Source organism: Convolutriloba macropyga, chromosome 11 (assembly GCF_964194025.1).
Source record: "Convolutriloba macropyga chromosome 11, txConMacr16.3, whole genome shotgun sequence".
In the NCBI taxonomy this organism is placed as follows: Eukaryota; Metazoa; Xenacoelomorpha; order Acoela; family Convolutidae; genus Convolutriloba; species Convolutriloba macropyga.
Window position 1 is genome coordinate 16,863,376 of NC_134478.1, and position 24,010 is coordinate 16,887,385.

A 24,010-nucleotide genomic window follows, 5' to 3' on the forward strand; every position below is an offset into this window, starting at 1 on the left:
AAAGAAATCAATTAAACAGCATTTTTCTGCTCCCTGAAAACAATTTGATGACTGGTGCGGCTTTTTTGCATTGTTTTCTTTTTGCAACAACTTAGTCTCTATTTCAACAAGTGGTCTGTCGTCAGGCTTTCTGGCATACAGCATGATGATCGCTAGGTTAGGTAGCAGTTCTCTAATCCCTTGCCATATGGCCAGTCATTTTTGAAATTGGCCAAACGATTTCTAACCTTCCTCAACATTTGTAGTATCTACATAGTGGAATAGTAGCAGGCACTGGGAAAGAGTTTTGTAAAGCCATGGAAATTCTCATTATGTCAATAGAAAGCTGTTTCTTAGAACTCGAAAAAGGTTAGTGAAAATAATTATACTGACAGCAGAATCCAACAAAAGGGCGTTAAACAGCTGGAAGTTTTAGGCATTGCAACAAGTTCTCAATATTTTTACAGCTTCATGCTTGTTAAAACTGGCAAGTAAAATTCCGTTTCTATTGGTCAATTTGTGTTCTTTTTTCGTTTGATCATGGAGCGAATTATTATTAGTTTTCTGTAGTCTTATTTTTTCTCTCTAATTGATTGTACTTTTGCACAAGTTTTATATGCAAAGACAAACTCGATCTGGTTACTCTTGATTTGGTTAGAGAAAGATATATTTATTTTAACTGTTCGCTATTCAAAACTCAGTTGAGAGTTGAGACGATTACAATATGTGGCCTTCGAAACCTTACCTTTGTATCAACATTGTATTGGCCGTTTTACTCTCAGGTAACATTTTGCGGTCAATTAATCTGTTTGTTTTTTATTTGTTTCCGGTGCCAGCCAGGAACTTTTTTTTGCTTTACAATGATTTGGTAAGAATTTCTTGCACTTTTGCACTTTTACAACTTGATATGAAGTCAAAATTCAGTCTTTTCTTGAAATCCCCCCAATCTAAATAATTAATTTAATTTTTCCCAATGTATTCTATTTTGCTTAAATAAACAAATTTTTGCTCTGATTCGTAATTTCTTGTTCTTTCCGGTCGAAATCTGGTCTATTTTAGATAATCTGATCTACACTTTATAATTATGATCACTAATTTACGCTCATTATCAGGAAACTGTATAATCATTAATAAATTGAATCCAAAGTGTATTATATTTTAATACTAATTGCTTAAAGAGTTAAGTATCCAACAATTTAGTTAAAATATAAAGAAATAAAGATAGAATTTTTTTTACTTCACAGGTCTACAGCTGTGTAAATGTGGAAGAAATTCAAATAAAGAGAAGCGAGAATCGCTGGACTTTGTCTTACCGGATCAAGTAGATCCAGTTGGACGCCAATGTCACCAATTCAAGTAGGCTATCCTTTTTATAGTTCTTCTTCATCAGTTTAATTCTCACAACAGAATTATCAATATTAAAAACCGTCTCCAGGTCAGAATTGGAAATTCTCGATTGAAAAAAAAATAATTACTTTTTCTTCCAATAATTGTCTCTCGAATTTCCCTTTCATAAGAGGATTATTCCTAGTTAACATGTATGGTATTATTTGGTCGAAATTGGAGGAAAAAAACCTAGTCTAGACCAGGAATTATGAAAAGACCTATTAATTCCCTCTAGCGTATAATTATTGAATTCATTTACACGGCCGAGGACCATAGTTAAATTGGAGGCTAATTCTTTTCATAAGTCCAGCCAAATTCTTTTCATATTCAAAAATGAGTCAAACTAAAAATTCCCGTTGACATCTGGATTCGATCTCAAGACCTTCTCCAACGTCACCCAATGGTTACCCAATTGCGCTACGTTTCTTTAACTTTGAAGGAAAATTAAAAAACAAGACATTGTTACGGCTGTGAGCGTAATTTGAGGGCATTTTTAGTTCTCTAGCCAAAACCCAGGACACGTATCATAGTCCAGTAAAGTTCCAGCAAACATTTTATTGTACAGCCAAATTCCAAGCAACGTTTTATCGTCCGGCCATTTTCCAGGACACAATTTATTGTCCTAGCCAAATTCCAAAACGAGTTTTATTGTCCATTAGAAATCCAGGAAACGTTTTTTTGTGCAGCGAAATCCCAAGAAACGTTTTATCGTCCAGCCATTTTCCAGGACACGTTTAATTGTCCCGTCAAATTCCAGGACACATTTTGTTGCCCCAGCCAAATTCCAGGACACGTTTTATTGTTCAGCCAAATTGCCAAATTGCAGGAGACTTTTTATTGTCCAGCCAATTTACAGGAGGAGTTTTATTGTCCAGTAGAGATCCAGGAAACGTTTTCTCGTCCAGCCATTTTCCAGGACACGTTTTTTATGTCCAGCCAAATTCCAGGACACATTTTTGTGTCATAGCCAAATTTCAGGACACATTTTATTGTCCGGCCAAATTGAAGCACACTTTTTATTGTCCAGCCCAATTCCGGGACAGGTTTTATTGTTTAGACAAATTATAGGACGGTTGCTTTAGTTCCAGTCAAAGTCGAGGACATCGCTTAAAGTCTATATCAAATATTTGATAACAAAAATCTATCCAGGACAGTCTTTTCATACCTTATATCGGACGAGGACGATCTTGTAATAACTTCAGGTCTAGACTCAAGGAAAATTCGATTTGAGATATTAAGTAATAGGATAGTAAAAGCGATTTTTCTTAGTGATCCGAGTAAATTAACTTGACCCTTATAAAAACCAGCTCAAAACTCCTGAGGGACTGATAAGTCTGGTCAAATTGAGATAACTTTTCAGCTTAAACATGAGGTGATATCTGCACACCTAGCTTTAAGGCCCCCCGTAGAAAGGAAAACAAACAAATGTTTGATCAAAGATTGTTTTAGAAGCACTATAATGTGATCAGATGAAGTGAGAAATTACCAAAAATCTGATCAAGAAGGCAGCATAATTTGGGTCAATATTATCTCCAATTGGCTTTCCGAGCATTTTTATAAAGTCCATATATCGGCAAGTTTTATAGGGCAAACAGACAGTATCTATTTAGGAGGACTCAAAGGTTCTATAGTCGCAAAGCATATCATTTTTGAAATATTGTATTCCAATCGTACATCTTCGGCTGAGCTCTGTGTCAGTGTATTACCTCATGTTTTATGAAGTATATGTATTAGAAATTTATTTTCTGAAAAGGCCCGAGCATATCTGATTTTTGTTTATAGAAAATCAATAAGAATTAAAAAACATTGATGAAAAAAATAGTTTCGAACTGCTCACATTTTGAGCTCGAGCCTGACATGACTATTTCAAATCAAACAGTACCCGTCAGAACCAGCAAATACACGCCGAGCGCATGGAATTTGGCGAAATCCTGCAAGTTTTGGTCCAATTTGCCGATTTCTATTGTCTTTATTCCAGATTGTAGTGATTTATTGGTTGAAAGTTTTTGGTTTGGTTGTAGATTTGAGCTCTGAAACGAAAAGAGAGCAGCTACAGGACTGAGCCGTCGATATACAATTGAAGTACAATGTTTAAGTAACGATATGCTATGAGACTAGCATCCGGCTATTTTTGACCTCAACGTATTGAAAAATCAATTATTGAAACCTCAACCTCAAACAAATAGAAATTAATTAAAAAAATCCTCATCGAAACTCCATTGAGAACAAATTTTACAGAAGTTGAATAATTGCTGTAGATTGATCACATAAAGGAAAGATACTTTTAGACGAGTTTAAAACTAAGCATTCTCCAAATGTTTTTTTTATTTGAGACTTCGTCACCTGGCCTTTAGAGTGATCTAATTTCGCTCAAACAACCGATATTTTTCGTGAATATTCACTTTGTTTGTTTATTTGTATAAAATTGTTTTTATTTTTGTATAAGCTTAAATCGATTCGAAAGCCAAAGTGTAATTTGCGTAAGACTTTGAACGTATTTTCAGGCTTGTTTTTTCAAGTGAAGGTTTCTTTCAGAATTGATTTTTTTCTGTGAAGAGACGTGAGCTGCACCATGAATTATGAATTTTGTTAAGAAAAGTCTAAAAGATGACTTGAGCAGAGTCTTGGTCAAAGTAAAAGAGCGGAATTGGAAGTTCAGCGCTGCTCTGAGAATCTGGTCAGGGCAAATAATGTACTCTTGGACGTACTCATGCTGTTCAGTTAGATTAAACTTCCTGTAATTTGACAGGAGTCCTTGTTTGAAACAATTTTGGAACCGAAGATTGTGTGAATAAATAGATTCCTTTTAAACTCTTTTTATTTATAGTACCTGGTACTGCATGATGGGATATTGGATCAATTACAAGCAGAGCGACAGACAACCTCAAGAGAATGACAAACAACTTTTTGAACAACTTGTGAAAACTTTCTTCTTCAACGTCAACTGGTATTCCTTCAAGCCCCAGGACGCTGCTAATGGTAAGACAAAAATTGTTTCAAATTGCTGAATCGTTTTTGGTCACTCAAAACTAGAACCGAAAACAAAGTGACACCATAAGTTGCCAAGAAACTGTTTTTTCTAAAACGTATATCAATTTGACCATGCCTTGCGCGCCCTCCATGTGTCACAACTGAAAAAAATAATGCGACTAGTTCCTACATTATGTACTCTCAGCTTTCTAATAAAATTGAAATTTTTTGGCTACCTGGATCTGGTGTGCAGTCTGACATAATCGATTTATCGGTGATTATAACGTTCATTTTTTCATAAATCGTTCCCTAAAAATTTCACAAAAAATTAGTGGCAGAAAGGCACATATATAGAAAAATATATAGAATGCCCAAAATAACCTCATGACTGCGTAAATGTAAGCCTAAATTGTCACCGACGGGAATGTCCGTGGACATACGTGTATTCACATTCCAGTTCCGATACAGGCTGTTTTCATTATTTTCATCTCATATTTTCTAATTAGATCATTTTTAACGGAATTACTTGGGAAGTTTTGTGCAGAGAAGTTAAAAATTTCTAACATCAAAATTGTTTTAATTCAGGCGGCTGTTGTTCATACCAAACTAAACAGTACATTGAATACGGACAGAAATTTGGTCTTTCCCCAAGGGACTACCTTGATAAGATTGTCTACTTCACTGCTGGAGCTTCTCACCACAATCTCGTTTTCTTGAAGGTTGGTTCTTGTATTACTATAGCCAGCACCCCTACCTTCAATTGAAATTGCGCTGATGGAAATTAGCGACTAAGGACAAACACGTTGTATAATTACAATCCTTATCTTGTCACCTTATACCGGAACGAATTTCAAGTCTTGATCAGTACTTCTGCAGTGAAATACACGTCTTGAATTGACAAATCAGTACTGATCACGTCTTACCTCAAGCCTTAAGACTTATACAGACATGTCAAGACTTGCTCAAGACTTGTCAAGTTTAACTCAAGTCTTGGTCAAGACTTGGCAAATCATGAGTCAAGTCTTGACCAACACTTGACACGTCTTGATTGTTAGGCAGTTAGGCAAAATAGAGTTTTTAGAAGAAATGATTTATAAATAATGCATTATAAAAATAGCAAAAATTGGTACAATTTTTTAAATGAAAAATGTGATAATCTGACTAAAATATTTCAAAATTGAACAAATACCAATTGGCTATAACTGGTATCTTTGGGAGATATCAGAAATATTTTTATTCTATATCTGCACAAATGATACCTTGCTCAAACTTACTCGGCACAATACAAAAGCGTTTCAGTGGTCCGAAAAAGTGGAATTTGTCTGCCTAGATATTGAAAAAGCGTTTGTTGCAGTGTGGGGACTAGGACTTCAAAACAAACAGCAAAAAATTGGTTTGCAAAAACCTTTCATAAAATTGGTTAACTCTTTTCTCTCTCGAAGAAGTATCTTCGTAAAAATTCAAAAATCAAAAGCAGCACAATTTGAACATTAGATGGAGAACCTCAGGGCAGCGTCATTGCACCTATACTCTTCCTGGTTTACGTCAGCGGTATTCCTGATTTACCTGCACAAGTTTCTCAACTTGCTGATGACTTTGCCCCTTAATACAGGTTGCGCTTTTGTAGAGTAATTCAAGAGAAACTTCAATATTCACTAGACAAATTGACCAAATGGTGTGAAAAACTGAACATAAGAATAAATCTTGGCAAAATAGATTTTACCTTTTTTAAAAAGCCGTCAAATAAAGTTTCCAGTCTAGATCTTTTCATCAATGTTATAAGAATTAAAGCTCAATCAATTTTGTTAGCGTAAACCTTACCGCGCAAAGTGGAACGAACACCGCAAACGTTTGGTGGCAAGAGCAAACAAAAGAATCTACCAACGTCTCAGTGGCGGCTCAGTCATATCAAGATTGATGACGAATATGATATCTCTATGCGAATGCCTGCTGGATAGACCAGTTTAATCCAGTTTAATTATCAACAAAATTAAACTAACCCAAAAAAGAGCATCAAAAATTTGAATGAGAAAACACTGCTGGTACAGTGTCAAAAATTTCCATGAAGAGGCCTAAATACCTGCTGTAAGGGATATTCAGATCAGATTAGATAAAGAGTACCGGACACGTGCAAAAGAAATCAAAATCGAATCAATACTTGAACTTATCCGGAAAAAGAGACAACGTCCTTTAAAAAAAGTTATCAAAGCACACTGGACCATCTGTCTTGCTATTTTTCTTTTAATATAATTCCGAAAAAATTGGCATATGCCCTAATGACGAAAAAACAGTGCTCTCATCAAAAATAATCAGAATACATTGGCCAGCTGGTTAATGATTTTGGAAAGGAAAGAACGAAGCAGTGGAAAGGGTTCAAGTCAGAGCAACAACTTGCAGTCTTCTCCTCTTCTATTTATTTATTTCATCTAAATTCCAGTTCCTGTATCGTAGAACCGCTATCAACCAATGACTTATTGCTAGCCGTAAGCTTAGTTTTTTTCGGGGCAACTGTCACACAAACAAAGTGTCCTGTCCTAATCCCGCAGCTAAGCCAGCCGCTCACTTAATAAATTCCGAGCTTAGCTGTCTGAAACACGCAGAAAACACAAGTAGATTACACAGCTTTTATTTATTGGTAAATCTTAAACATTTAGTTTCTTTTTAAATCAAGAAAACGTTCTTATTTTTCACATTCACTCCACTGGTATATTTATCACAGTTAGGTTATAGCTACACAAATAACGACATAAATTAGTGCTATGTGCGGTTTGGTTCAATGGTTTTAAGGTTTAGGATAGCAAAACACTTTTTACTGCATTTTATTTTTCCATCCCTACTTTACCTTATTTTTCTATTAGCTACAATTTTGCGTTTTGAATTTCAATTATTGACGGTTGCATCTGCACTTTTTCTTACCTTCCGACAATTTATTTTAATGCGTCTTAACTCTTACTTTTATGAACGTAATTACAATTTTTTACAACAAAAACAGCGATTGTAGCAATGTCCTCTAATTCTATGGTCAAACGGGGCGCAGTTGTTCAATCCCCACCCAGAGCGAAGCCCTACTTTAATTCTTTCAATTTTTTATTTCTTTCTACTTGCACTTTCTTCACTCTCTATATATCTCCTTGTCACGCAATACTTCTTGAAATATTAATATTAATTAACGACTTTTTTTCTCGTAAGAATAAGAAAAATTATTGATATCTTACCACGCATGGAACCACGACGAACTAATCCACAACTACGACGCTAGCTAAGAACACCAAGAAAAAGAATAAAAGTAAGCAGATCCAGCAGAAATCCTTCCCAGCGCTTGAGTGGACAACCAGCAACAAGAGCGACCAATTGGTTTTAAAGGAAAAACTCTGTAAAAACAGGAGCATGAACTCATTCCGAAATCAAATTTTCTCTTTTACTTATTGATTCCTGTTAAATTGATTGAACTTGATTTTACAATCGTTAATGATAATGTTAATTTTTTATTCTATATCAAATGAACTTTGTGGAAGTTCTCGCGTTTTCGTGTTTCTTTTTTTCACGTGGAATTTTTTTAGGCCATCCAGTTTAAGTGTCAGCATTTTTCTTTCGCTCTCAAACGTTCAAACGAAAGCAAACCAAAAATAAACACTGTGCTGAGTATTTGACCCACGACTTGCACAAGACCTGCTCGTGACTTGTCAGGTCTGCGCCAAGAGTTGCTCAAGACTTATCAAGTCTTGGCCAAGACTTGCGCATACACTTGTCAAATCTTGGGCAAGACTTCTCTCAAGACTTTCCAGGACTTAAGACCTGATTTAAGACGTGCCAAGCCCAAAAAAAAAGATTATTAGAGCTCTGATACAGTACTGATCCAATACTTGCAATTTCACTGAATCAGTACTGATTAAGAGAGGTTCAGTCCGGGGTCACATACTGCAGGGCCCTTTTTACATGTATTAATATACGTTCTGTGTTATTAAAGAAGTAAATGCACTAAATGACCCACTCCATTAGGTAGGGGCTCTGACTTATAATGAGGTATAAATTGTAAAGTAAAAAAAATTTAACGTACTTCAATAAAAATTCTTTGAGAGATTCTTTTCAAGTTTTTTGGCAAAAAAAATAACGTATGATTTTAATTTCCACAGAAATCAAAATTATATGCAATTTTTAGACTAATTTTTGTCCTGCTTATAATGTTTTAGAGAATTGCACATTTTTTCCGTTTTTCTTGCTATCTGGTAATGCCGATACGCTACGTTTCGGCATTAGAGTTAATTAATCAAAAATGATTTCCTGGGGCGGCGAATACAACAATGAATAAGGAATTTCTTTTCTCATACATAATTCTTTACAGCGTTTTCTGAGTGTTCATTTGAAATCGGTTTTAATGTACCTTAAGCGAACACTATATAGACTACACTCTCCAAAAATTGGGCAATATTTTTTGCAATCTGTGAAATTTAGTTACCTCTTTTCTAAAATATGAAGTTTACATAGAGGCAATTTCTCGAAGGGCACCAATTTATTTAAGTGAATGTCTTGAAAAATTGAGAAAATAAAGCCCAATAATTCCCCCTCTCTTGTTGAAAATTTTCTAAACTTGATTTATGTGTTTCGAAAAAAAAAATTGAAAATTCATCTAAAGGTTTTAGGTTGATATTCTGAAATATCTGTAGATAATATTCTGAAGATTGAATTATCTCAATATTCTGAAGATAATTTTTCGAAAAATTTAACTCTAAAAGTTTTTCATGAAATTTTTTAACGTGGTTGTATACATGGTTGACACCGCTGCCTTTCGCGCGCCAGGGGATTGTGGCCATGGAGACACTAAGTGGAACTCAGCCCTAAGGCACATTATAAATTATAAAGCGATGAGTACAGATTTAAATCTCCCCCGTGTTGAGAACAACGATGAAAATACGACAATTTTTTTTGAAAGAAATCGTTGTTCTCAAAATTTTGTCGTCGTTTTCGTCGTTTTGTCGTCGTTTTCTTCGTTTTCATTAGTTTCCGTCGTTCAAGTCGTTTTTTACATGTAAGAAAAGATAGTTAATTCGTCGTTTTTTGTCGTTTCTCTTACGTCGGTTTTTTAAAAATGAAATCGTCGGTTTCTGATCGTTTTTTGTGGTTTCTTACGTTGTCTTTTTTCAAAAGTAACCGTCGTTTTTTGACCGTTGCTTTCTTCCATAAAAAAAACGACGAAATAACGAACAAAACGACGATTACCACGTAAGGTCTTTGATCGTTTTTGTCCAAGAAAAACGATTAAAAAACGACGATTTCTTACAAGTGAAAAACAAAATTCCTCAACACGGGCCATTTCTTGCATTTTGAGTACTTTAATTTAACCAGATTATCAGTTATATCAGTATTTCGTTATTTAACATTTTTTTTCTACTTCAAGCTCCAATTTTTGTTTTTGAGATAAATGAAAAATTTTTGAATTTCCCACTTCAAATCCAGTTATGCTTCTAACTTGCAATGTAGAAGGACTAATTCAAAATTTCTAAGAGCTTACCTACACATCTTACAAAGAACAGTAGAACATAATAAATTTGTTCGTAAAGGCGCAGTTTTAGTTAAATTTTACGATACAATTGAGAAACGTAGCAATTTGAAAAAAAAAATAAAACAGAAATTTAAAAAAAAATCCAAAACAAAAGTTACCACATTTCTCAAATCGTGGTCCCGGGAGTCTTTATAATCGAAATAATCTCTTAACAAATTGATAAGGAAACCCAAGAATTCAAATATTGTTGCTAATTTTCGTTGTTCTAGATGTTTTCTTTTGTGTATGATAAGGAATGGTTCTGAAGGTAATTGAAATCTATTTGGTTACAACCGAACTCATACAAGGATCATTTATAATTATATACATTCATTATTTGATTTCTTAGTACGATCCCGCTATAAAATAAAAGAACTCATATATAATCATGGCTTGTACGACTGCCAGGGTTTCATCTATGATCCTATTGTGATTAAGAGGAACCATTCATCCTTGTTCCCTCCATTTTTGGCTTTAGAACTCATAGATGACTCGTTACTGTATATTCTCTGAAGTTATTTCACACTTGTATGAGCTCGTTAATAAGAAATTTCAAAAATTATGGAAAATTTTACGTCTTTAAATCATTTTTTAAATAAGTATGCAACCCAAAATTATCCTAAAGAGTCAAAAAGCACCTAAAGAGTCGAAAAGCAGTTGGCTCATGCAATAAATTAAATTTCAATTACCTCTGACAAATTTATACGGGAATCTGTGGCACCAGTCAATGTACTATGTGTCGTATATGACTTTGAATGATTTCCAGAAAAAAAATTATCTGCTGCCGAAAATGAAGGTTATGCTTTTTTGAATTTTAAAATTGCTGCTCGATTCCTTTATGATTTCCAGGAAATCAAAAATGATCTTTGAATTTTAAGAAATTGTAAAAATCCTAGATGACTTAGCATGATTACTAAGAATTGTATATGACTTAGTATGAGAAAAAAGAAAGTTCTATGATGGCTACCCGGGTAGCTCAAAATATGAATAAATTGACGAGCGTTATTTGGAGCACTAGATTGAATCACAACGGCTTTACGTCGTCGTCTTTGTCATTTTGTTTTTTTGTGGTTGTCTGTGATTTGTTTTTGCCTTAATTGTCTGTTTTCTTGACTATGCAAACAATCTTGGTTCATTTCTGCCCCTCCGACGCCCCTCAATTATGAGCGTCTACAAAAACCTAAAAAATTCTATTTACAAAGAAAGTGGCTGGCGCTTTCTGGTGCCAATTTCCGTTCAATGCTGAAAGCGGTTACATTTTTGTGGTTTCCACAAAGCATTTAAGAGCCTTAAAATTATAATAGGATCAAATAAATGGGAAAAGCAGATGCCTTCGGCTGAAAGGGCTTTTCACAAAGTTTTAATGGAAGTGGACATAGACAATTAAGAACTGGTCTACCTACAATTATTGGCAAGTATTTTTTTGCAAAAAGAACAATTTGTTCAAGATTTAACATTCTAGAACAAATTTTATACCAAAAAGAGAAGTGTTTTCCACATAAAAAGCTGTTAAGTATACAATAGTAATTGTGAACGATGATTAATTGCAGAATAGTCGCTCCTGTTTATTAATCGTTATTTTAACATGTCTTTTCCCCTTTAATCTAATCGTGCAATTAATCTGCCGCTTATTTTATATTCCTATGTTTGTTCTCGAGTTTCGGATCTTAACATTTTATGTTTTCTGTATTACGCTTCCCTTTTTTGGTCACTTATTCTAAATTATGTGAAGTCTAATCACGGGAGACTTTGCGGATGGCTCTCCCGTCAAACATATTTTGCGGTGGAAAGTGGTTCTCACTTTTTCAACTTCTAGATAAAAAGTGAAAAACACTGACTTGAATTTCCATATAGGGCACCACCTTTTCGTCCGCGAAGTTTCTAAGCATCTTTCACACGCACAATGTATTAACATAGCAAAAGTTAAATGTGGTTACAAAAACAATAAAAATTACTCGAAATTTTACGCCCGTAATGCCCCCAACATAGTGGGTATATAACTTTTGAACTTTTGGCCCCAGGCGCAGGTGCTACTTTTTACAGTGACAGCTTTATAAAAACACCTAATTTGTAAATGAGGGCACGAAAGCAATTGGGGGAACACAGAAAAGATCAAGCACAAACTATTCTTATGATCATAAACCGTCAATTTTCTGATGTTCAAAACTGCGATGTTTAAGTTTTAATATCAAAACAGATTTAATTGATCAGGTGCGATGGGACGAACAACTTTGCGTGAACATTGTGACGCAAGTCGGGTTCGGCATAGGACAATTGAAGGTGGTCGGAGACAAACGGATGACAAAGCCCTTTGCCATTCCACGTTTAGGAGGTTCGACTAATATCTACGTGTACGAAGCAGGGAAGGTGAAAAAAGATCTGAACTTCACTTGGTTTATGCACTTCGTCATCTGTAAGGATAAGCCCGAATTATGCCCCGATTTGCCACCGATTCAAGGTTCTAGTTCAAGGGGAAGTGATGATGGTCGATGAGAGAGAGAAAGAAGGAGAGAGAGAATGAATGAACACACAACAACCAATTCTGTCGTTTAAATCAGATCAATAGAAACATTCAACAAAATTTTTGTCATGAAATTCCACCAAGTTAATATCAAATGAATTGTTTTCATCAAATGAACTCAAATGCCCATGAAAGTCTACATTCAATCAATTTCGATTATTTTAATGCAAAAAGTTTGTTGAAGAAGATGGTTATGGGATTAGTGCGGACGTCAAAAAGCAAAATTTGGAAGCTGAAGGTCTGCATAATAATCTCAATAACGAGATTGTCATGATCACGGAACCAAAATATTATTGACCTAGGAACACCTACATAGGCCTGACGATTTTTTGAAAAGTATCGGAAACAGCATAATGAGTTCAAATCATTCTCTAAAAACGATTTGTTACAGTTTTAGCTTTTTTTAACGCATAGTAGACGGCTGGTAATTTTTTGGACGCTAAATCATATAATGAAAGCCAAAAATGAAATAGTCATTTGTAAAGTAAGTTTCAACGTTTGAGCCTTTATAATCAATTGACCGAGAAAATTGAATGAAAACTGAGTTACAAATGACTTAAAAAAATTAACTATCATTTGATGATTTAGCGCATTTGATGAAAAATTTGCACAAACAAATTCAGTGAGATTGTGGAGGGGTAGGTTTCGATATTTTCAAGTTTTTTAAAAAGGAATTCAAGAAAATCAAACCTATTCTTCAATTGTTTTTATATTGTGCTCCTCTTATCTGTCAAAATTTCAGAGAAAATGCTGTCAACATCACTCACAAAAAATGGAGGGCATGATAGATTTAATACCCCATTTCTAAAGGAATGTTGGAACAAGTGACTTTAACAGATGGAAATTATCAGACTCTTTAATATTTATGGGTTCCAATGCATATTAATTACAGTTGAGATGAACTTACTTCTACTCTGCTAAGAATTCGGGATGTACCAGGAGAAAATTGCGAAGAACCTGCAAACCATGAGCGAATTGATTGACAGTGGGAACATAAACGCAGCGAAGAATGTTCATGAAAAGGCAGCGGAAACATTTTCGGAGTTCGAGGAAACCAGTTACGAGTTGATTTCACAGCTTGACGAAGATCAGCACGAGGAGTACATCGGAAAAATCACTGACACGTGGAACAACATCGACGACATGAAAATTAAAATTCAGAATCGCCTTTCGCAAGAAAACACCACAACAAACTACAACACACAAGACAACAACGAGACAACAGTAACAGCCAACTCGACAGCGGATAACTCAGCAACCAACAACAACAACAACACTAGAGCAATTGGACAACAGCAAACATCCGTTAACCGAAGTTTACACAACAAACAACCAGAAACTAGCAATTCCACTCAACGTGACAACCTCAACAGCTTTTAGTATGATAGACTAGCTTACTCAATCAGCCTAAACGACCAGCAGAACAGGGTTACTGGAATGGGGGACACACAAACATTCAATCAGCCAACAGAACAACCGCAACAATTGTCAACAACGTTATCACAACCAGTTCCATTCTATACGCCTTATGTGGAAGCTCTTCCAAAGATGGATCTTCAGAAGTTCAACGGTGACCCGAGCAAATGGGCAGATTGGTACAGCCGTTTCAGTTTCTTGATTGGATACACTCAGCTCAGTGATGGACAGAAGATCGCCTATCTATAGGGACTTGTAATTGGAAAAGCCAAAACAGCAATTGAAGGGTTTGCCTGCAACGGACACCTGTACAAAGATGCAATAAACGAGTTGAAACAGCGGTTTGGGAACCCAAACGTCATCATCAGCAACTTGTTGGAGAAACTCATCAACTACAGGCCACCAACGACATCTCTTCCCTGGACAATTGTAAATTTTTCCACATTCATTAACACCATGACAAGGACACTACAAGAACTCAACTTCGAAGCCGATCTCAACAGCACGACAATCTTGAAGCATGCAACCGACAAACTACCTTACATTGAAGAATTCAAATGGAATCAGTTTGTTTTACGACGAAGAACTCAGCAGCCGACACTTGCAGACTTCAACCAATGGATTAAAGAAATAGCAGAAGCACATGAACGTTCAACGCATCAAGGACGAAGCAATACTAGTCTCAGCACAAACAGTGATACACATCAACGAAATTTCACCTTAAATGGAAACCGACAATTTCATCAACAACCAACTCATCCAAACAGGGAACAACAGCAGCACCAACAACCAACACAGAAGATAAACAACTTTAGCAACAACAACAACAACAAGAACCAGCATAACCAGCGGAGCACAACACAAATGTTTCAAGCAACAAGAGGAGGCAACAGCAACAACCAGCCTCTGCCTTGTGTCTTCAACGACGGTAATCATCAAGTATTCCATTGCCCAACGTTTAAAGCAAAGACAGCAGACGAAAGACTACAAACAGTTTATCAGTTGAACCTTTGCAGAAATTGTTTGGGAGCGAACCATCGAGCCAACAACTGTCCTTCAATCTCTAATTGCAGGGAGCAAGGATGCGGACAACGACACAACACTATGTTACAAGGTGCCAACAGTAGATACGGATGAACACTGACCTCAGTTGTTCTACCAAACTCTCAATCGAACAACTCGAGAGGAAATGGTAACTCATTTGCAGTCATCAGCAACAAAGATACAACCACAACAAAGGACACGACAGCAGCAACTAAAACAACGAATCTTCTCTATGTCATGCCAGTTATTTTACATAACAAGGAGAATAAAGTTCGCACATACGCCTTCATCGACCCAGGAAGCAGCTTGACAATACTTCTCTCGAAGACAGCCGACGAACTACGCCTTCAGAAAGAAACACGTCAACAACTTGTCTTGGAGGGAGCCAACGGTACAGACACAAAATCGTGTTACACAACGTCAACAGAAATTTCGAATTTGGATGACGACGAACGCTACAATCTCAAACAGATATACGTTGTGGAAAACATCAATTTGCCAAAGCTGAGGGAGCACCCGGGAGACATTGCCAGAAAGTATGACCACCTTAGACATGTCAATATGCCAACTCTGGATAATCTCGAAGTCACAGTATTGATTGGACAGGACAACATTAACCTTATCTCACCAGTCAGAGTTGAACAAGGACCATCATCAGCACCAAGCGCAAGTCTTTTCAAACTTGGCTGGACTATTTCTGGACCTCATACAGTATTGGATGACAGCAAAACACAACATTCAATGCACCATACCGCTTTGTTTTGCAGCAATTGCCTTGAACAAGACAATGACCTCAACGAAGAAGTTTCTCATTGATGGAAAGCAGAGACAATTCCATTGGAACCCAAAACCAAACCAAATGATCCAGAAGTTTTGTTAGCCACCAAGATACTTAACACAACATGCGTGAGACAAGCAGATGGACGTTATGAAACGGGACTTCTCTGGAAAGACGACAGCAGTTTACCAGACAACCGGTCATAAGCCTTGACTCATTTGAATCATCTTGTCAACAGACTACAGAAGAAACCTGAACAGTACAAGAAATACAATGAGGGCATTCAAGCAGACCTGGAAAAAGGTTACATTGCAAAAGTACCTTTCCATAGACAGAAAGATACAGGATGGTACATACCACACTATGGTCTTGTCAACCCAAACAAACCCGACAAGATACGAAGAATCTGCAATGCCAAAGCACCACAAAGCGGAACAAGCCTCAATGAAAAACTCTTAGCTGGACCTGACCTACTCGGGAATATGCTTGGAATTTTGCTAAGATTCCGACAGGGAGCCATCACCATCCAGGGAGACATCGAAGCGATGTTTATGCAAATCGGAGTACGACAACAGGACCGACGTTATCTACGATTCTTGTGGAGACAACCCAACAGCTCAGAATTAGAGGTGTACGAATACCAACGACACATCTTTGGAGCCAGAGACTCACCAGCTTGCGCAAATTTTGTTTTGCAACAGACAGCCCAAGACGACATCGAAGATCACCCAAATTCTCTAAAGATCATTCAGCGGACATTCTTTATGGATGAGATGGTTTCATCTTTTAGCGACGCCATCACAGCTTTCACCACAGCCAAGGATGTCAAGGATACTCTGAAGAATGGTAAATTCAATCTGACAAAATGGTGCAGCAACAGCCGTGAGTTTTGTGAGCAGATGCAAGATGATCTATACAAACCAGTGGAGGAGCTCTTCAGTAAAGGTTTTCATCAAAGAGTACTTGGAGTTTACTGGAGCTTAGACGAAGACAAAATAATGTTCAAAGCGAAAGACAGAAGGAACCTGGACAGTAAAACTTGGACCCAACGCAAGTTTCTCTCTTTCGTGTCAAGTTTCTACGATCCTTTGGGAATCATATCGCCATTCCTCATCCGAGCCAAGATTCTACTGCAAGAGCCGTGGAAACATGGACGCGAATGGGACAAAGCTATCGGTGGAGACAATGGAAAGGCCATCAAAGATTGGGTACATGAAACGGAACAGATAAGTACGGTAGGGGTAAACAGGTTGGTAGGTGGTACATCACTTGGGGACACAATGGAACTTCATGTATTCTGCGACGCATCATTGGAAGCAACAGCAGCAGTAGCATACATCAAGACAACCAGGAACCAAGAAACCACAACTCATTTTCTCATGGGAAAAACAAGAGTGGCACCCTTACGTCAAACAACAATTCCCAGACTAGAACTGCAAGCAGCACTTTACGCGGCAAGATTCAAGAAAACAATTGAGGATGAAATGGATTTCAAGTTTGACAAAATCTTTCTGTGGAGTGACAGCACGACCGTTCTCAGTTGGATAAAGAACTTCAAATTGAAACACAAGATGTACATCGGAAACCGAATTGCCGAAATAAGGGATCTCACAAACATCAATCAGTGGAACTACGTCAACACCAAGGACAACCCAGCAGATCAAGGAACGAGGGGACTAACAGCAACAGAAATGACAGAAAAATCTATTTGGTTACAGGGACCACAGTTTCTTCTATCTTCTAGTGACAACTCGACAACAGATGAAACTGTTTTCTTGAACAGCGCAGAACAGAAGCCTCAGGGAGCACGACGACAGCCAATTGACAAAGACCTAATTGATGCCAACAGGTTTAGCCAGTGGTTGAAACTAAGAGCCGTCATCATCAAAATGAAAAACCTCCGAAACAAAACGAGAACACGGGACCAGCAGATCATAGATGCAGAGAACTTTCTTTTCCGTCTATCTCAGCAACAATCATTCGACGAGGACATAAATCAACTAGCACACAACAAGCCAATTCAAAAACGGAGTAGATTGATTCAGTTGACACCTTCAATAGACGAAGATGGTATCATTTGTTCAAATAGCAGACTAGCCAACGCACCAGTTTCAACATCAACAAAGAAGCCAATAATCTTAGACGGTAGGAACAGGATTATTCGTCTTTTTCTGGAACTGCAACACAACATCAATGGTCATGTTGGAGTTGAACAGCAAACACACATCATTCAGTTGAACTTTTGGGTTCTTCAATGCAAAACAGTAATGAAGAAGATCTCGAACAGATGCTACGAATGCGGACGACAGACACAACTCAACAGCCAGCCTCAGATTTCAGATCTTCCAAGCTACCGATTATCAGTCAAACCTGTAGCCTTCAAGGAAACCGGAGTAGACTTTTTTGGGCCATTCGAAATCTACAGCCAGATCAACACAGCCATGAAAGTATACTGTTGCTTATTCACCTGTCTGACGATACGAGCCGTTCATATCGAAGTGACCAGGAACTTGCAAAAAGAATCATGCATAATGGCATTCCAACAATTCTTCAGCCGACGAGGACTACCGGAAAGAATTCTCAGAGACAACGCTTTATATTTCACCAGTACAGCAAAGACCTTCGAAGAAAGCAGCTTCACAACTACAGAGATACAGAAATATGCGGAATCAAAAAAGATTGAATGGAAATTTATTCCACCAGGAGCTCCACATTTTGGTGGAACATGGGAACGCCTCATTGGGATGAGCAAACGACTCTTCTTCAATATCGCTGGATCTAGGAAACTCCAGGAAGACAGTTTCTCAACCCTTATTTGCCAAGTCGAAGCTCTACTCAACAGCAGACCTCTAACATCAGTCAGCAGTGACATACGCGATGTGGAAAGCCTGACACCAGGACATTTTTTGACAGGAATGACAACAGGACTGCCTTCAGATACTACAATTAGCAGCAACGACAGAGGAACAGGAAAACTATGGAACAACGTCAACAGTATTATGAACGAGTTTTGGACACGTCTTTTAAAGGAATATCTGCCAACACTCAGACAACGTCGAAAATGGCATTCAACAGTAGACGGGATAGAAGTAGAGGACATGGTATGGATACTAGAAAACAACACACCCAGGGGTATTTGGCCGGTAGGTAGGGTACAGAAGGTAAATAAAGGTAAGGATAATGTGGTAAGGTCTTGCCTGGTTAAAACATCAAAAGGGGATTTTGTTAAACCAGCTATTAAACTTAGTTTGATCAGCGACAAATCAACATAAAGGTTATCAATAGTAAATGGAGAACAAGATTTTAAGCACAATCTGAAGCAAACTTGATATCAGTTTTGGGACTGGAGTAAAGTGAAAGATGAAATGTTTAAAGTTCAATTCAATGAGTTAGCAATTCAAAGGGACTTTTAGGTATCATTCAGGTACAATTAGGAATTTCAATAAGTAACTCACAGGATACTATAATTAGCAAAATTTAGCGTACATTAGAGAATACTTTCAAATAGAAAAATTTAGGTAGGTAGGTTTAACAGGAAAACAAATTCTGGATAGACATTAGGTAGGTTTTGGAATTCAAATGCACAATTAATTAGCTTATTGCAAAACAGCAGAGAGTTAAACTGACAGTCTAACAGTATTTTGAATAACTAGATGACACTAAACAGCTTAGGTAAAACCAGACATCAGTGGTAAAAAGTATTACAAAACATTTGGTATTCCGACAAAACTCTAATTAGGGAAAAACAGGTAAAAGGTAGGCAATAGGTACAAGGTAGTGGTAGATTTAAGCACGTAGGGAACACGGGGAGCATCAATTTGTCAACCAGCAACTTTCAAGGAGCAGACCAGCAACAACAACATTTTTTCCAGAAATGGTTCAGTTTTTGACAATCGCCAATCAGCCAATACAAAAGTCGATTTAAAACAACTACAAATGTACACAGTTAACCGCAATCAGCACAAAAGCAATTCAAATTTCCAGCATACCACTTTCATATAACACTACAAGCAGCACGTTGACAACCAGTACACAGCAACATTCTACAGACAACACCGACGAAAGACATCAGCAGAAATTTCACAACAACAAAAACTTCAGCAAGAATTACTTCAGAAGAAGCAACAGTATTTTCTGAACAGCAGTCAACACATTCATCAACAGCAGACATTATCAAAGTCAAGACAGACATACTTGTAGATATGGACGAGTCCATAACTTCAAGATCCGCGTTTTATTGAGGACACAACTCAATACAACATTTCAACATAATCATCAGCAGATGAAGTAAGAAATACAGTTTAGCTACACAAAAGACACAACAGAGCAAAAGGGAACACGACGAGACGACAAAGAGCAACTTCAAACAGACTTCAACAACAACAACAGATCGACTACAAACTTTCTGAGTTTTGGTGCCCAAAAATGGGGGCCCAGTGTACCAGGAGAGGCACGTGCTAAAAAACTGTAACTTTGAAAACCAAGTCATAATGTTGATTCTATAGATGTAATTCAATGGTTAGGAAATGGATGACTTTTTCACGGTAGCAAGAAAAGATTTGTGAAGCAAATCTCAAGAAAGTTATAACTGTTGAAAAGGAACAACAGTGGGCAAAGGGTAGCCCAGGCATATCGTGCCAAAGTAACTATAACTCAAGGGTCTTTTTTGAAACACCACAAACACTGGCGTCAGTGAAGCAAGCTGATTAGTTTGCTTCTCTGACGTCCGGCCGCAGCACCACCAACACAACACATTCTAAATTAACTGAAGGCGGAACACCGCACACGGGATATGGTAAAGATAGGGTAAAAATTACAGTTTTTGACATTTGCTCACTTATATTTCTATCGTTTATTTTGTTTGTTTCTTCCTATGCTAAAAGCCCTGAACTGTGTTGAGTTTTAATCAAAAATGCCTCAATACACCCGAGTCGAGGTTTGGGGGTGAATTTTCGAAAAAAATGCGGTAAAAAATGATAATTTTCACAGATTATTTCATACATCTTTTTCCAGTAAATGCGGTGAATCGCGGTGAACTATTGATTTTCAACCTCTTGTTCGAACCTCTTGACTCCTGCATACCTCCATTTTCTTATTCCACTGCGCCAACTGTTAATTCTTGTGAATTTAAATCAGGTTCTTTAAAAGTTGGAACGCAAATACGGTTAAATTGTGTAAGAAAAGCGGTGGTAATCGTGGTGAGTTTTTGTAAGAATTGCGGTGAACTTGATTTTTTTCCCTGCATTCACGGCTTTCACCATATTTCCTACATTAACTTGCCACAAAAGTCAACGAGGAGAATTTTTGTAAGAACTGTGGTGAATTTTGCGGTCAATTTTTGAAAGAAATGCATTTAAATGCGGTGAAATAATTTTTCACCGCATTCGCCGCAATCACCGCGATTCTTACCAAAATTCATCGTGTTCACCGCATTTCTTACAAAAACTCACCCAAAAACTTTGACCCGGGCACCTTATCTTTATCTTAAATTTACATCCGAGCACTCGAATTCTACTTTAGAAGTTCAAGGGACACTACTTGCTCTTTTTCCCCAGCTTGAATTCTTTCCCTTATTTTTTTTTGCTTTTTTGCTCCAACGCACTTTAGTGTGGGAGAAAAAATATACTCAAATGTGTTTTCGTTTGTTCAGTTAATTTTGACCGATAGATATATCCAAGATAGAGGTATTTGAGTGGTATCATTAGAAAACCCTCCAGCGTTGAAAATTTAAAAAAAGTGAATTTCGTTTTTCAAGGTGTTATCGAGTTCTAAGGTTTTGTGAACACTTGACTAATTTTTGTTGTTTTTTTCAAATTTTCCGTATCTTTACGCAGTTTTCTGCCAACTTTGCCAACAAATACGTTGAAAGTTTTAGCAATTGTTCTTTTTCCCTCGAACGATACAAGTATGTTGTTGATGTGCAAATAAAAAGATTTGGCAAAATCTATTTCAAAATTTTTCAATTTCAGTTTTGTTTCATCGCAAAATAGGATTGTTTAGTCTAGTTTGCTTAATCGTGCCGGGTTAGGCCATCCAAAAGCGCTGACACAATCTATGTTATTTTGAAATAGGGATAATTTTACTTGCGCTTCAATTGAGAGTGTTCTTCAATTAACTTTTGCCGGTATTTCACCAATTCATCTCGATAATTTAAAAAAAATGCTTAATTTTTAAGTTGATATTGTTTTCTAAGTATATTGATTTTTATGTCAAATTATTGATATCCATTGAATTCAGATTAATTATCTGCTCGAAAATGACGAACAGAATTGTTGAGACTACCTTCGGTATAATCGTTGTTTTTTACAGTCCAAAAACTCATTTGGAAGATTCCTACTTTCGGTCTAATCGTTGTTTTTTACAGTCCAAAAACAATTCCGATTGTAATATGTCGTTGTAATTCTTCAAACAGTTTTTGCTTTTTTACTTTTAAAATGTTTATTCTGGAACAGAACAGTTCAAATGATAGCCTACTAATTAAAAGCCCAATTGGCTTCCTATGAAGTTTCAGGGAGATAAAACTGGTTTTTTAGGCAAAAAATTGTGGTCGTTTTCAATTTGTGTTACGGTTGAGAAATTGTATATCGGACTTTTGACCTCAGCTCACAGAGGTATGATTTACGCGTGACTTGTATATTGTTCGCTTGATGCCATTTTGCCTCTGTCTGGATAATGAAAACCAGCTCACGCCGCCAGAATATACTTATTTTTTCATTCTTCTCATTAACTTAATTGAACTCATTTAATTCTTCTCTAGCTCTTCTCTAGCGCCCAAATAGTATCTCAGTAGAAACGTGTCTCAACAAAAACATTTTAGAATGGCATTGCATCAGCTTTCCACTACAATATCAAAAAAACTATGATTTCGAGCATCTCATGTTAATACGGATTCGTGCCTCAAATCCAACTTGTCTAAACTAAGCTGCAATTGTATTAAGATTGCTAGTCTACCTGTCAGAAAATCACATGGCAAAGTGAGCAGCAATAGAACGTGGCTTTTTGGGATTGAAATCTTCCGGGAAAGACCAACCTTGGAGACACCACTACGATGGGAAAGATGGCGCATCATCCTAAAGTTGGCTAAGCTAGCAAAAGAAGAAATCTCAATTGACAATCTACGCGAGGCACCTCCGGATAAAGTAACTCTACCGCCAGAACCGATTCATGAGGAGGATGTAGACCATAGCACTGCTCAAAGCAAATGAAATTGCAAAATTCATAATTAACAATTATGAGAACACTTTGCTAAACGAATCTTAAAATATTGAGGCTGCGGCAATACTGTGTGGCAACAAACGCTCGATATTTTGTGACAGCAAAGGCTTCTTTTCCAATCTTAGTCAAGGTATAGATAGTATTAGAATCTTCGGTTCCCATGAACCAACTGTCAAAACTGACCACATAAAAAAATGTATTGTGGGATATTGTTGACAATGTTTTGACAAAACAAAGAAACATAAAAATCGAAAGCTATACAATTTTAACAATGAAGTAACTCAAATGAGAACCTGTTGAAAAAATGCATTGATGTTCTCACGAACTTTCCCTTAATTTTGATCTCGGCAGCCATGAAGATCCGACCATACTTCATTGCAATTATGCATGACGGGAGTTGCACAAAGCGCTAGAACTCGCCATCAAGCAGAGATGAATAGAAAAATCAAATTGAAATATTTGGAAATTCTGCTTACACGATAACAAGTTCTAACTCCCATCCATCCGTCGACAACATTCAAAAGACTTGGAAAAACCAAGTAAACATCCATGCCGCGTATTTGTCCTATTTTCGGCAAAACGTGATCTCCTAGTCGTCGTCAAAGTAATCCAGCCCAAGTTGAAGCGTGCAAAATCTGTGGTGTAAACAACCATTTTGCTAAAATTTGGTCGAAAACCTAAAAATTCTATGATGCCGAAATCCAGAGTCAACAATAAACAGGATTGACAATCTGAAGCTGCCACAGTAGGAAAATCACTATGGCTGGATGATCAAGACAACCAAATAGATAATATGCTATAAAAGCACAACATGTATGACGCATATTATGACTCTGATTACGATGAACTTGAATACATCTATGTAGCAACTGTCACAGACGACCACAATGTCAGGAAAGTGGAATCAGTCAATGTACGGGTACACTTCGGCAATATTGAGACAAAAGTGTTAAGAGATGCGTCTGCACAATTACACAAAAAAAACTGGCAAAAGCAGCGCTTATGGACGACAAGAACAGTTATTGGGTAAAGCCGTTGGTAATGCACGACTTTGAAACATTTTTGAATGATATAATAAAGATGTTGTTGGCACTATCACTACGGTAAAAAGCAAAAACCTGAACGGCCAAAGACTTTAATGCTATAGTAGTAGAAGATGGAC

At 36.9% G+C, this 24,010-nt stretch overlaps 2 protein-coding genes across 3 annotated transcripts; both read left to right on the forward strand.

The window, feature by feature from the left end:
- The first annotated feature begins 244 nt into the window (after positions 1–244).
- Positions 245–12,558, forward strand: LOC142349547 (uncharacterized). Of its 2 annotated transcripts, none has more exons than XM_075401181.1 (5): positions 245–348; positions 1,224–1,335; positions 4,193–4,344; positions 4,921–5,054; positions 12,086–12,558. In XM_075401181.1, exons 1-5 carry the CDS (start codon positions 297–299, stop codon positions 12,365–12,367), a joined length of 732 nt encoding a protein of 243 aa, XP_075257296.1. In that variant the 5' UTR covers positions 245–296; the 3' UTR covers positions 12,368–12,558. The 2 variants fall into 2 exon arrangements, with proteins under 2 accessions (XP_075257296.1, XP_075257295.1); XM_075401180.1 differs by lacking the exon at positions 245–348 and adding an exon at positions 668–761.
- A 1,274-nt stretch (positions 12,559–13,832) lies between these two features.
- LOC142349058 (uncharacterized) lies at positions 13,833–22,838 on the forward strand. Its single transcript, XM_075400472.1, has 5 exons — positions 13,833–13,982; positions 14,061–14,739; positions 15,019–15,613; positions 15,872–18,734; positions 22,572–22,838. Exons 1-5 carry the CDS (start codon positions 13,833–13,835, stop codon positions 22,836–22,838), a joined length of 4,554 nt encoding a protein of 1,517 aa, XP_075256587.1.
- Positions 22,839–24,010: the final 1,172 nt, after the last annotated feature.